The sequence below is a fragment of the Thamnophis elegans genome, chromosome 1, assembly GCF_009769535.1.
Source record: "Thamnophis elegans isolate rThaEle1 chromosome 1, rThaEle1.pri, whole genome shotgun sequence".
Taxonomy (NCBI): Eukaryota; Metazoa; Chordata; class Lepidosauria; order Squamata; family Colubridae; genus Thamnophis; species Thamnophis elegans.
The window spans coordinates 2,361,931-2,374,430 of record NC_045541.1 but is presented as its reverse complement, the minus strand read 5'-3'; the positions used below and the strand labels follow the sequence as shown (position 1 = coordinate 2,374,430).

General features: G+C 37.5%; 1 protein-coding gene across 1 annotated transcript in view; it reads right to left on the bottom strand.

Annotated features, from left to right (window-relative positions):
• The window catches only part of LOC116519696 (receptor tyrosine-protein kinase erbB-4-like), a 13,157-nt gene extending 3,981 nt beyond the window's left edge, over positions 1-9,176 (bottom strand). Inside the window, exons 1-4 of the mRNA XM_032233722.1 lie at positions 9,146-9,176; positions 5,208-5,212; positions 4,839-4,886; positions 161-458 (exon numbers count right to left, since the gene is read on the bottom strand). Coding sequence (XP_032089613.1) covers positions 161-458; positions 4,839-4,886; positions 5,208-5,212; positions 9,146-9,176 — 382 coding nt within the window. The remainder of the gene's footprint in view (positions 1-160; positions 459-4,838; positions 4,887-5,207; positions 5,213-9,145) is intronic.
• Positions 9,177-12,500: the final 3,324 nt, after the last annotated feature.

Genomic DNA, 12,500 nt, shown 5'->3' with positions numbered 1-12,500 from the left:
ACAATACAATACAAGGCATGGGAAAGAGTGCCAGCTGATATCAGCCATTCTTGCCCGGGTTCATTTTATCTGTACAGAGCTCCAACCAGAATAATCTCTCAGTATTGATTATCCTGGGCAGCAGGGGTGGGGAAATATGATCACTAGGTGAGAGATATACCTGTTTTGCACTTTTCTGGCATTGGAGTCATATAGCCTTCTTCATCCAGCTCGGTTCTTGGCCCTCGCTCTGGGATAAAAACTGTCGGGTCAGCGCTATACCTCTGAGTGATACTGTCCTCTTGTGAAAGACTTGCCACTTGTTTCCGTAAAGTACCATTGCAGCAAGTGTCGTCACAGATCTCAGCACCTCCTTGCCTGATGGGAGCTTCTGGAGCTATGCCTGGTATGGCAGTTCTGTATGGCAAAGGGACTCCTTGTTCCGTAGACAAACTTCCATCTCTGTAGAGAAACTGATTCTAAAAGAAACATAAAACACCATGTGAAAAAAAAACCTTGCAGAATTAACATTAGAGCTTAGTTTCATGCATATAAGACGTTCAATTCCGGCCTTCTGCAAAGCGACCAAGACCTGGCTGTTCCGGCAGGCCTGGGGCTGTTGATTTTGTCCAGCCCCATCCTAAGTTGTGAATGTTGTGGATCTTTTAATGTTGTCTTGTTTTTGTATGTCCTTCCCTTCCCCTTTTTTACTTGTAAGCCGCCCTGAGTCTCTTTGAGAGTGGGCGGCATACAAATTAATTAAATAAAATAAATAAATAAATAAATTATTTGCTCAACAGGCACTTTTGCTATGCAGAAGTTTTAGTTGTAACTGTTTCAGTCAACATTACACAAGTTTTTTTAGTTTGTTGTTTGACTTTGCAAGCAAAGGAACTGAGTGAATTCCACATGCATAGGTTTGCATTATTGCTGGATTCAACTCAAATTCCGTTGGCTTAAAGTAATTCAAGATGCTTAGTTTATGCTTTTCAAATATTACACTTCAAAAACTGAAGCTCAGTGCATTTTTCTTGGATTTCAGGTTACCATACAAATAATCTGCTACCTCAAATAAGAGCCCAACCCTAATCCATCAATCTATGACTGCCAAATCTAAATTCAACGTAAAATGTAAATAAATCAGGATCAAATCCCATTTAACATATTTCCAAAATCTGATGATCTCTATGTTATTTCTGTGGTGTTGTTGTTTAAAAAAATAATCCCTAGTATTACAACACATTACCTTCTATGTTCACACTTCTAGGGTCTGTAAGCTACCTTCCATCCCCCAAAACCTGGTCTGAGAAATTGTGCTACATTTATCCCTGCCAATTCATTTTGCATTTCCTAGAATTTCTCAGATGCTTTTGCCAAGATAAATCACAACATTTCACATAACGCGAAATGCAATGGAAAGGACACCAAATATCCTAACTCTGGAAATTAGTTGGGCTGCAGAAAGAGTCCTTCAATGACCTCCGCAACTGAGGCCACCTTAGTAGTCCTCTATAGGAGAGGGTAGAGGGGAAAGTGTGCTGGCAGAAGGCATTCACACACAGGGCACAAGTGTCTTTAGAGCAAGGGATATTTATATATTCCCAGATGACTTCTGTCTTTATCCTGAATTACTATAACAATACTCGTATAGGGTGTATAAAGTTTGTACAATTTTGTATTTTGAAATTCATCTAGCACTTTATATCTCCCTTACTAGGCAATTACTTACTACACAATAGAAACATGCTATAAATGTTGGTCACTGAGAATCATTTTACTTTCCATTAAATGATTGGGTGTTTCGTATGTGAAAGCATTTTTATACGAGCATCCAAATTTTGTTTTAAATAAAACTCAAGAGACAAAAACATTCTATCCTTTCCCCCCTTTTTGAATTAATTTATTAGTTTTAACAACAATAACATAATTAATAACATAAAACAGTAGCTGATTGAATTAGAGCCGAGGTGGCGCAGTGGTTAAATGCAGCACTGCAGGCTACTTCAGCTGACTGCAGTTCTGCAGTTCGGCTGTTCAAATCTCACCGGCTCAGGGTTGACTCAACCTTCCATCCTTCCGAGGTGGGTAAAATGAGGACCCGGATTGTTGTTGGGGGCAATATGCTGACTCTGTAAACCGCTTAGAGAGGGCTGAAAGCCCTATGAAGCGGTATATAAGTCTAACTGCTATTGCTATTACGTATTACTACTTAACTATGTGTAACTGGACTGGTCTAGAAGAGCGGCAAGAATGGCACAGAGACAGGAGCGGTGCCGACTCCTGGCCATCATTCTCTTGGAAGGAGAAAATCCTTGAACAGAACATAATACTAATAATACTAATTACTACTACTACTACTGATTTTATCAATAGTAATAGGAGCCCTTGGAGCAATACCCAAAGGGGTGCCTAGATAAATTGAAATTTTGAACTTATCAGGCCTGAATATCCTGACTTTGCAAAAAAGACCACTGTATTCGGAACTGCTTGACAGCTCTTAGGTTCTTGGTTAGGACTTGAACTGTTACGTTTTTACCAGTCCCAGACTGTGAATCAAATTGAAGATTAAATTTTCAACAACAACAACAACAACAATAATAATAATCAGCAAGCAAAAAATCACAAAGTACCAGGACTTGGATATCGAAGTTGAGCGACTGTGGAAAAAGAAATCGAGTGTTGTCCCAATTGTAGTTGGAGTCCTTGGAGCAACACCTAAAGGGCTTCCTCGCTATTTGGAAACTGTAAATTTATCAGTCTTGACCATTCTGATTTTACAAAAAAAAACACCAAAACCACCACCCTACTTGGAACAGCTTATATCCTCTGACGTTACCTTAACAGCTCCTAGGTCCTTGGTTAGGACTCGAGCTGTTGAGCTACCAACCAGCCCCAAAGGCTGTGAATCTCACCAAAGGTTAGATTAACATAATAATAATAATAATAATAATAATAATAATAATAATAATGTGATCAACAGTTGATCACATACTCAGCTGCTGTAAAAAAATCACGCAGACTGATTATAAATTGCGGCACAATTCAGTAGCACAAATGATCCATTGGAATTTGTGCAAAAATTATAATATTAAAACAGCAACAAACTGGTGAAAACATCAGCCTGAAAAAGTCACTGAAAATCAGATGGTCAAGATCTTGTGGGATTTCCGTATACAAACGGACAAAATACTGGCGCATAATACACCAGACATCACACTGGTTGAGAAAAATAAGGTCACAATCATAGACATCGCAATACCAGGTGATAGCAGGGTCGCTGAGAAGGAACATGAAAAAAATCGCAAAATACGAGGACTTAAAAATTGAAATTCAACGACTATGGCACAAACCAGCAGTGGTAATTCCAGTGGTAATTGGCACACTGGGTGCTATTCCAAAAGCACTGGAATTACATTTAAAACAGTTAAAAATTGACAAAATCACCATCAGTCAAATGCAAAAAGCCGCACTGCTTGGATCTGTACGCATATTACGAAAATACGTTACGACGTCCTAGGCCCCTGGGTGGGGCCCGACTAGTAACCAATGCCAAATCCGGCGAAACAACTGGCCGCTGTGATACAATTGTATAATAATAATAGGAGTGAACTTATGTATGCCAATTCTGGGACTGATATATAATTCTCCTTATTTCAGGAGCATGATTTGAAATCTTTGAAAACCATCCAATCTCTCCCACTCCTCTCTGAGAAAGACGATCTATATATCACATGATGTTGGAGCTCGGATGTCAGCAGGCAAACACTGGAAGAAATTTAGACAATCATCTGGGGCAGCAGAAGGCTTCTTTTATTCTTGAATAGAAAATCTGAACTATCTAATGGATTCCAAGCTATCTTCCTTATCACCTTAAGATTATTGTTTAGAGTGCAGCATTTAATGTCATTATTTAAAACAAATATAATTGAACAAGTATTTCTTTATATTGTTCCAGGAATGAAATTTATCAACTTGGTTGTTATTTTTCATAAAACAAGAGGAAAGGACAATGTTCTGGAATGTTTGATTTCTTGAAAAATTAACTATCAGTTCTTGTGGTACTCATTAGAACCTTTTAAAGCTAATCTTTTAAAGAAATTACCATAGCTATAATTAATGCCTATTCAGTAACCTTATACTGCATTTTCTGTAGATCTGTATGTGCATTGTTCTTTGAATCCATACAAATATATTAAATTATTTCCTTTCACATTTATTTTTTATATTTGCCTTCAAGCTATTTGAACTCTTCTGAATTAAATGTGATAAATTTTTGGTTGTTTATTTGATTTTTGTTTTGTTAGGTTTATCAGGTATCATAAAAGCTAATTGTCCCCCCAATTGTTTTATCTGATTCCTTTTTTTTTTTTCAGAGGTGGTTTAAACTTATGAAGGTTTTTAATACACAAAGCTTTTTCAGTATCATTAAACCAAACTAAACTAGAACAGGCACAACCATCCTAGTTCCAAAAAAGATTACGGACCAAAGATAACACTTTGAATCCCCCAAATACTGTTAGAATTAAGGATAATCTTACAATGTTCAGCACTCCCTAATTTTATTATATTATTAGAAGTTGTAACCGTACAATGTCCAGAGACCCCTGTTCAAACAAAGCAAAAAATTATTGTAAGGCAAATCATCTCTAGGAACATCTGATTCTATCCTAGAATTTTCTGTTAAAGTTAATGAAATTTATGCTATTCAGCTGGACTCAGCAACAAAACACGATTCAGCTCTCACCTCGGAGAACGAGAGAGTAGATGGGATGGTGGAATTCATGAAGAGAGAAGAAGGAGGATACATTTAAAAGGACAAACAAATCCTAAAAGATGAAGGTTGATCGTGAAATACTTACTCCTGACATAGGGGTGTAGGCAGGAGGAGGGCTGTGTCCAATTTCACTCTAATAGGAAAGAAAAATGGAATGACCAATATAGTAAGAGGTTACATGGATGAAAATAAGTCATATGAATTCTGTGAATTGGTGGAAAAACCATGAACAAATTAAAGAGATTTATTCAAACACCAGTCAAATTCACCCCTTCATGCTCAACACATCTCGAGAGGCAGTTTTGTGTGAGCTCAAGGTACGGAGGTTTTGACTGTAGAATAATTAAGGAAAGCCTGAAAAGAGGTGTAGGACTTTTTTGCCCAAAAGAATGATTAGCATGCAGTAGGTCCCTCTAAAATGAAGATTCAAATGGGATGATTTACTACTACTCACCTGGTCTAAAAGGAAGAGAAAGAATATATTGCTTAACAATGAAGACAACACATAGATTTTACTTGGATAATTATATAACCACACAATATTCATTCTCTATAGCCTGGCTAAAAGACAGCAGATAAAAAGAAATACCTGCTCTATGGCAGATTTCCAATGAAAATATGATTACAAAATTCATGTGCTCATCATATTCAATAACACAGAAAGATAAGGCTCTATTAGCAATAGGAATAGCAGTTCGACTTATATGCTGCTTCATAGGGCTTTCAGCCCTCTCTAAGCGGTTTACAGAGTCAGCATATCACCCCCACAGTCTGGGTCCTCATTTCACCCACCTCGGAAGGATGGAAGGCTGAGTCAACCTTGAGCCGGTGAGATTAGAACCGCTGAACTGCAGCTAGGAAGTCAGCTGAAGTGGCCTGCAGTACTGCACCCTAACCACTGCGCCACCTCGGCTCTTGTATCTATTGCTGGATGCTGCTTCTCTTTCTATGTTTTTATCCCAGTAATGTTCTAATGTCCTGCATCTATTGCTAGATTTCCTAGCAACATATGCAGAATGCTTATTTTTTTTAATACCCCTCCTCAATATCAGTATCATGAACATGCATGCATCATAATGTACGCATTATATATGAAGACGAACATCAAGCACCATCAGTATCACGAACATGTTCTTTATGTATGCTTCTTTTTAAGGAGGGTTTGGAAAGCAGTGTGATTCACATAGACAGAACAGTCCCTTCTGGCATTTCCGGTTCTCCTGGCATGGAGTTTTGTTTCGCTGCAGACTCTATTTAGAATTGGGATTTAGTGGCTCAGAAGATTAAAGAGAACTCTAATATCAATATCTGTCCACACCTATTTATTTCATTTTCACAATAAAATGACTATTGGTCTGCACTCATCACTTAAGAACTTTCATTTTTCTCTGGAACATCTCTCTTTTCCTTGTTACTGATTGCATGTTTTTCCTAGAGGGCTACTAATAAATATGATTATGGCATTTCTGGTGCTTATCTACTTATATCACGTAGAAAAGAAGAGCACCATTCATGCACCATTTGTTAAAGACAAATGGTGCGTGAATAAGAATATGTCAGTAAAATGTGAAACTGTATGTCAAATCTATCTTCATAATTCTTACTTATGTCAGAGTTGGAGTAGAGAGTCAATAGATGGGCAGGTTCGGTTGTGATGAGTCTGATGAAGCTTGTATCTTTAGAAAATTTAAAGGAAAGAAAGACTACAAAAATCTTTAATTGTATCAATTTATGGTGACTATAAATACATTATTATTCAAGGTCTTGTTGCAGAGACATTTTACTGAAAATGTTTGGTCAGGATGAGCTCAGCAGCAGTGAGCAATGAACACTGGCCTCCAATTTAGCTTTGGATATTCTCTCTCAAAGATCTTTCTTCTTAGTTAAGCTCATATACCAGAAATCTACTCTTCAGCTGTGCATTCATTTTAAAACTGGATAATAACCAATGATGTACAAAAGGCAAACTTTATTATATCCCTACAATATTTTTAATAGATGATTGAGGCAGTTCAAGGTTTAAGTATACAGATTATCACACCTTGTTTTTCTCTTCAATCATGATGTTTTTGGATGGCAACGCACTCTAAAATGTGTTGGTCTCACAGCTTTCCTTCTTGATTACATATGTGTTTAAAATAACACAACCTTTATAGTGACCAGCAATATTGTTGAGGAAGTACTGCAATTTGATCTATGCATTTTTATGAATTATATTACTAGAATGTAGAAAGATGCTAAGAAAATACAGAACTAAGCAGGCTATTTTTACAAGGATGCATCTCAAGATCTTTTTCAACTCATTAATAAACAATTTGCACAATACATCAATGTTATCCACCTAGTGAGATTTTTGACCCTAAGTCCCTAACCCTATAAAGTTGCTTCAGGGACATTTAATTTCATCAACAAGTTTTTTGTTTGTTAGCTGTACTAATATGCTACTAGTAAAGCAATGGATTTCACTGAAAAACTTTCAGGAGAAATTGGAAACTTTGCATTGATTGATACAGTGAATATAATAATAATGGGGAGCCAATTCAGCCTTGCAGCCTCATAGACATATATCTCAGCCTATATGAACACACTCTAATGTCAAAAAGGACATTCTATTAAAGAGCCTCTAAGTGAGAGAGATGGCTCTTTCATTTTAAAATTATTAATTTTTTATATATTATTAGCCTTTTGATACACATGCTATTTAAAGTTTCCAAAGGAAACTTCCACATAACTGCAAATACTATCAAAAACAAAATACTAAGCAAGGCTCTCAATATTTTTGGGGGTAGTTTTATGATTATATTTGACATGAGTGGTGATATAATGATAAAAGTTCCATAGTCAGAACGTGGTAACATACACATGTGATAACTGGCTTCTAGGTGGTGGCTATTACCTATAAAGCTCTTAATGGCATAGCACTTGGCTATTTGAGAGATGACCAGTCACCAATTGCTTCTCTTCATCTCGTGAAATCAGGCAGAATAAGTGAATTTTGAGTCCCAACAATTAAGCAGTGTAATCTAATGGGATCCAAGAATCGTGTTTTCTCTGCTGTAGTGCCTGCCCTCTGGAATAAATCACCTCTGCTCAAGATCTGGATCGCTTCCTCTATGGCAAGACCATGATGACATTCAAGAAGCTACTGAAGACATGGCTATTGTTCTAGACCTTGGGGATAGCTCATGGATGAGTCCCGTTGGATAGGGCTTCTTTGGACCACTCAGGAATGTTTTCTTTTGGGGTTTTTAAACTGGAAGTCCCGCATAATTGGGTGTCCTCTAAACTGATTAAATGAATAGTTACAATCCACACACACACCAAAGAAAACAAGCTAGGAACAGCTGAAATGTGAATTACTGAAATAGTAAGAGCCGAGGTGGCACAGTGGTTAGAGTGCTGTACTGCAGCCATTTCAGCTGACTGTTATCTGCAGTTCGGTGGTTCAAATCTCACCGGCTCAAGGTTGACTCAGCCTTCCATCCTTCCAAGGTGGGTGAAATGAGGACCCAGACTGTGGGGGCTCTGTAAACCGCTTAGAGAGGGCTGAAAGCCTTATGAAGCGGTATATAAGTCTAACTGCTATTGCTATTGCTAATTCAATGGGGCTTCCATTTTAATGTAGTGGTTAAGGCATCTGGCTAGAAATCAGGAGACTGTAAGTTGTAATTCTGCTTTGTGCATGAAGCCAACTGGATGAACTTGGGTCAGTCACTTTCTCTCAGCAGGAGAGAAGGAGGAGGCATGGCAAACCATTCTGGAAAAACTTTGCCAAGAAAACTGTAAGGAATAGTCAAGCAGTCTCTGAGAATTGGACATAACTGAGCAGAAGAAAAAAATGTAATGTATTTATTTTTCAAAATATTTTTAAATTGCTTTCTAATTACATACCAATATTGTAATATTGAAAGCTTCAAAAACACTTTTTTGTTTTTAAGATGCAAACCAGACTTTTTCCCTCTTCCCTCACTTTATTGATGATATATGCATCTTCCATTGGTTAGAAAAATGATTTATTGGCAGAAAGCAACACAGAAAAAAATCCTTCAAAAACTATTTTTACATACAAAGGAAAAAAATGAATCTCCATATTGGGGCAATAGATTGAAAGAAATTCTTGGGCTTTGAATATATCTATATTTTGCAGAGACTAAAAACTAAGAAATCTGTGTGCATCCATTCCTGTGGGCATGTGTGAATCAGTGAATGAATTTGCTAATTACTAAAAACAGACTTCTTTCATTGCTTGGCACAGCTGGTGATGAAGGATTTTTTTTAAAGAAACAAAGCAGATTTGTCAAAACACTGCTAAAAGTGCTTTACCATCTACTCAATTCTGTTAGATTAGTGACTGGATTTAGTTTGCTTTCCTTAGTCTCTTATTACAATTACCAAAGCAATTGTTTCCGTAACCCTTGTCCATGATGTTACATTATAAAGTGCCCCAATTTATTTGTGCCTTAACAAAGTTAGCAAACAGTATTGTCTCTATGCACAGCCCTTAATATTTAATTAACAGCAGCTCTGGAGGCAGATCTGACGCAAGCATAGCTTTCCATTATATGAAATTATAATCATATGAACATATTTATTCTTCACTCTACTAAATCAAATTTTAGGTGGAAGTTGAAATCATGGACATTACTCAATCAGTAGTCATTCGACCAATAATCTGACATTTCTTTCTGTTTGATCTTTTGGAGTTGATACTGAGCTACTATTGTTTGCATCAATCATTGTTTTATTATGTAAATAATAATGTCTAGCATTGTCAAAAGCATGGGTAACCAAGAAATCAGGAGTTTCCATAACTCTGGTTCTTAATTGAAAGCCAAAGAGATGATGAAACTTAATTACTTTTCCTCTTCAGCTGAGAAATCAGTGAGATCCTACAAGGATCTACAACAGTGTTTCTCAACCTTAGCAACTGGGAGTTGAAGTCCAGACATCTTCAAGTTGCCAAGGTTGAGAAACACTGATCTACAAGAACTGATGGTTATGTGCTCTGCTTTTGCTTCCAGTTCTTTCTCTTGCCCAGTGTTTCATAAACTTTTCTTACACAATGGCTTCCTATGGAAATAACACAGGAATGTTATTTCTATGTCTTTGCCTGTTTTCGCCTAGCTCTGTGATGGCAAACCTACGGCACATGTGCCTGAAGTGCTACGCAGAGCCATGTCACCTTGCACATGTGGTGTTGCCCGTTCCTCTTCTGAGTTTCTGGCGCACATGCGATGGCCTTTGTGTTTGCGTCAGTGTTGGAAACTGGAAGAGATGGTCTTCCGTTTTCCAGGGTGAGTATGCGCATCAGCCAGCTGATCATCACAGGTGCTGGCGCACCAGTAACCAGAAGACTAGCTGGCTGGAAGTTCATTTTCTGGTGTGCGCATGTCCCCAGGGCAGCTCCTCTTCCGGGTTGTGGGCCAGACAAGCGCGGACAAATGCACTCCCTTTTCGGCACTCGGTGCTGAAAAGGTTCACCAACACTGGCCTAGCTCCTGCCAACTAGCAGTTCGAAAGCATATAAATGCAAGTAGATAAATAGGTAGCACTTCGGTGGGGAGGAAACAGCGCTCCTTGTTGTTCAAAAGTTTTATTTCTTTTAAGGCAAACATTTCATCATTCCTCAATCAGTAAGACATCGAAGTACAATTTTTTTGTATGTCAAAATAATTCTAGTTTACCACCAAATTCTTGTCTAGCCTAATATATACCCCTCCCTCCCTCCACCCTCTCCCCCAACCCCCCTCCTCCTCCCCCCCGACTTCCCAGAACCCGTACACGGTATGGATTTCTAACAAACAGAGTCTAAAATTTATTGAGAAAAAAAGAAATAAAGAAATTAATAACATTCTTCTTACTGAACTAACTTTAAACAATTTAAATCATTTCTGATTTCCTTAATGTCATGCTGGCCATGTGACCCTGGAATTGTCTTCAGACGGTGCTGGCTCAAAGCCCTTGAAACAGAGATGAGCATGGCCCCTTATAGTCAGTTACGATCAAGGGAGTAAAATCTGCAGGGACTTGTCTTTTTCCTTCCATAAGGCATTTCGTTTCTTTCAGTTTTCACTATTTTCCCCTATTGATTGATGTGGGTGGCACATTTGTTTAGTCCAAACCTCTTTGTAATATCTTGATTACACATAGAGTGTGGAGCAGTGATTCTACTACAGGTGGTATTTTCCATACAGATTCAAATGATCCATGTAAAGGAAGTAAATAATCTGGCAGATATTTTTGATGTTTGATTGGGGGGATTTAGACTAAATGGAAACGGGGATTATATACTACATTTAGAAATTTTTGTTAATTTGTATTGGACCTTTATTGATCAATAAAGAGAGCTAAACATTTAGAGATAGGCTTATTGTAATTTAAGCAATAAATTATTAATGTTGAACTTTGCTTGCTAGGTCTGAAGGGGAAGTTTCTTTTTCTTGTTATTGTTTTTGGGGAAGGATTCTTTTTACTTCTATATATAGGTATATCTCTTTGATTACATTTTACTGCTCATGATCTTGGGTTAGGGTTAAGGGTGTACATAAGTAATAAGAGGATCAAGAAGGATAAATGGTCATATATAGTAATTGTTTTATAGTATTATTCATTACACAGTATTAATAGAGACGATATCTGCGAGTCTTGCTATATCTACATTGGTATTTGAACTGTTTCTCTGCATTGCCCCTCCCATCTTACTTTGGCATTGGCTGGTATCATTTTGCCCATATCATCATTCAGAGATCACTTCTTGTAGTTTCCCCTCTGTAAGCATTACAAAACCCTCCTAAAATGCTGGGGGGGGGAGCCAACATCAAGACAATACGGATGTGCGGTCTCGATGCTCCGAGACTGCAGCCAATACTTTTGCCACTGGGTGGTCCAATCGGACCTAAACCATCCCGCAGAGATGGTGAACAGGAAGAATACGTCTTGCTGATCTCAGGGACATCGCAAAGTACCTGATGGATCCAAGAGAAGTTCTTCAAGCTGCTGACAAAAAATCCAGCCATTAGGCTGATGAAGTTGGGGCAGCTCCAAAATGGAAGGATACAGAAAGAGAAAGTGTTTCCAGCTGGTGAGGAAATTTTGTTGTTTTAAAAGAGACTGCCTATCAAAAACTTAAAGTTAATTTAAATTTGAGAACAGAAGAAACAAGTGGCGGAATTTAGCTTTGAATGGTATTGGACAGTGGGTTATCTTACTTTTTAAATGCTATTTTTATGGATGGAATTTATGCAAGCCTTTTAAAACGAATGGATTAAGTTTTATTCTTCTATTTTTTTTCTTTTATTATTCTTTGTAACCTATGGACTAAAATTCTCCTCTTTCATTACTGTGGGTGCTCTTCTAACTCATTCAAGAATCAGACTTTTTTTAAAATTTGAAATACAAAAAAGAGACAAAAAGAAATAAAGAAAATTGCAACAATAACATTGCTACTTGGAGGCTGGAAGGTTTGTGTATTGGGAATGAACACTCATACTTTTCTCACTGATTATCTTGGCTTGGCACTCCAAGGTCTCACTCCTTGTTTATAGAGAGTGATAAGAAGAAAAGCATACAGATGTTCCTTTGAAGTATATCTTTAACCAGAGAAAAGTGAAAATAAAATGTTATTGTAAATCTATGCTTAATTTTGTTAACCTTCTAAGCTAAAGCAGCAGTGTTTGTTAGCTGGAGATAATGGCACAATTTCAACAGCAGAAAGAAACTTTAAGTCTGCAAAAGATATTCTCAGAAT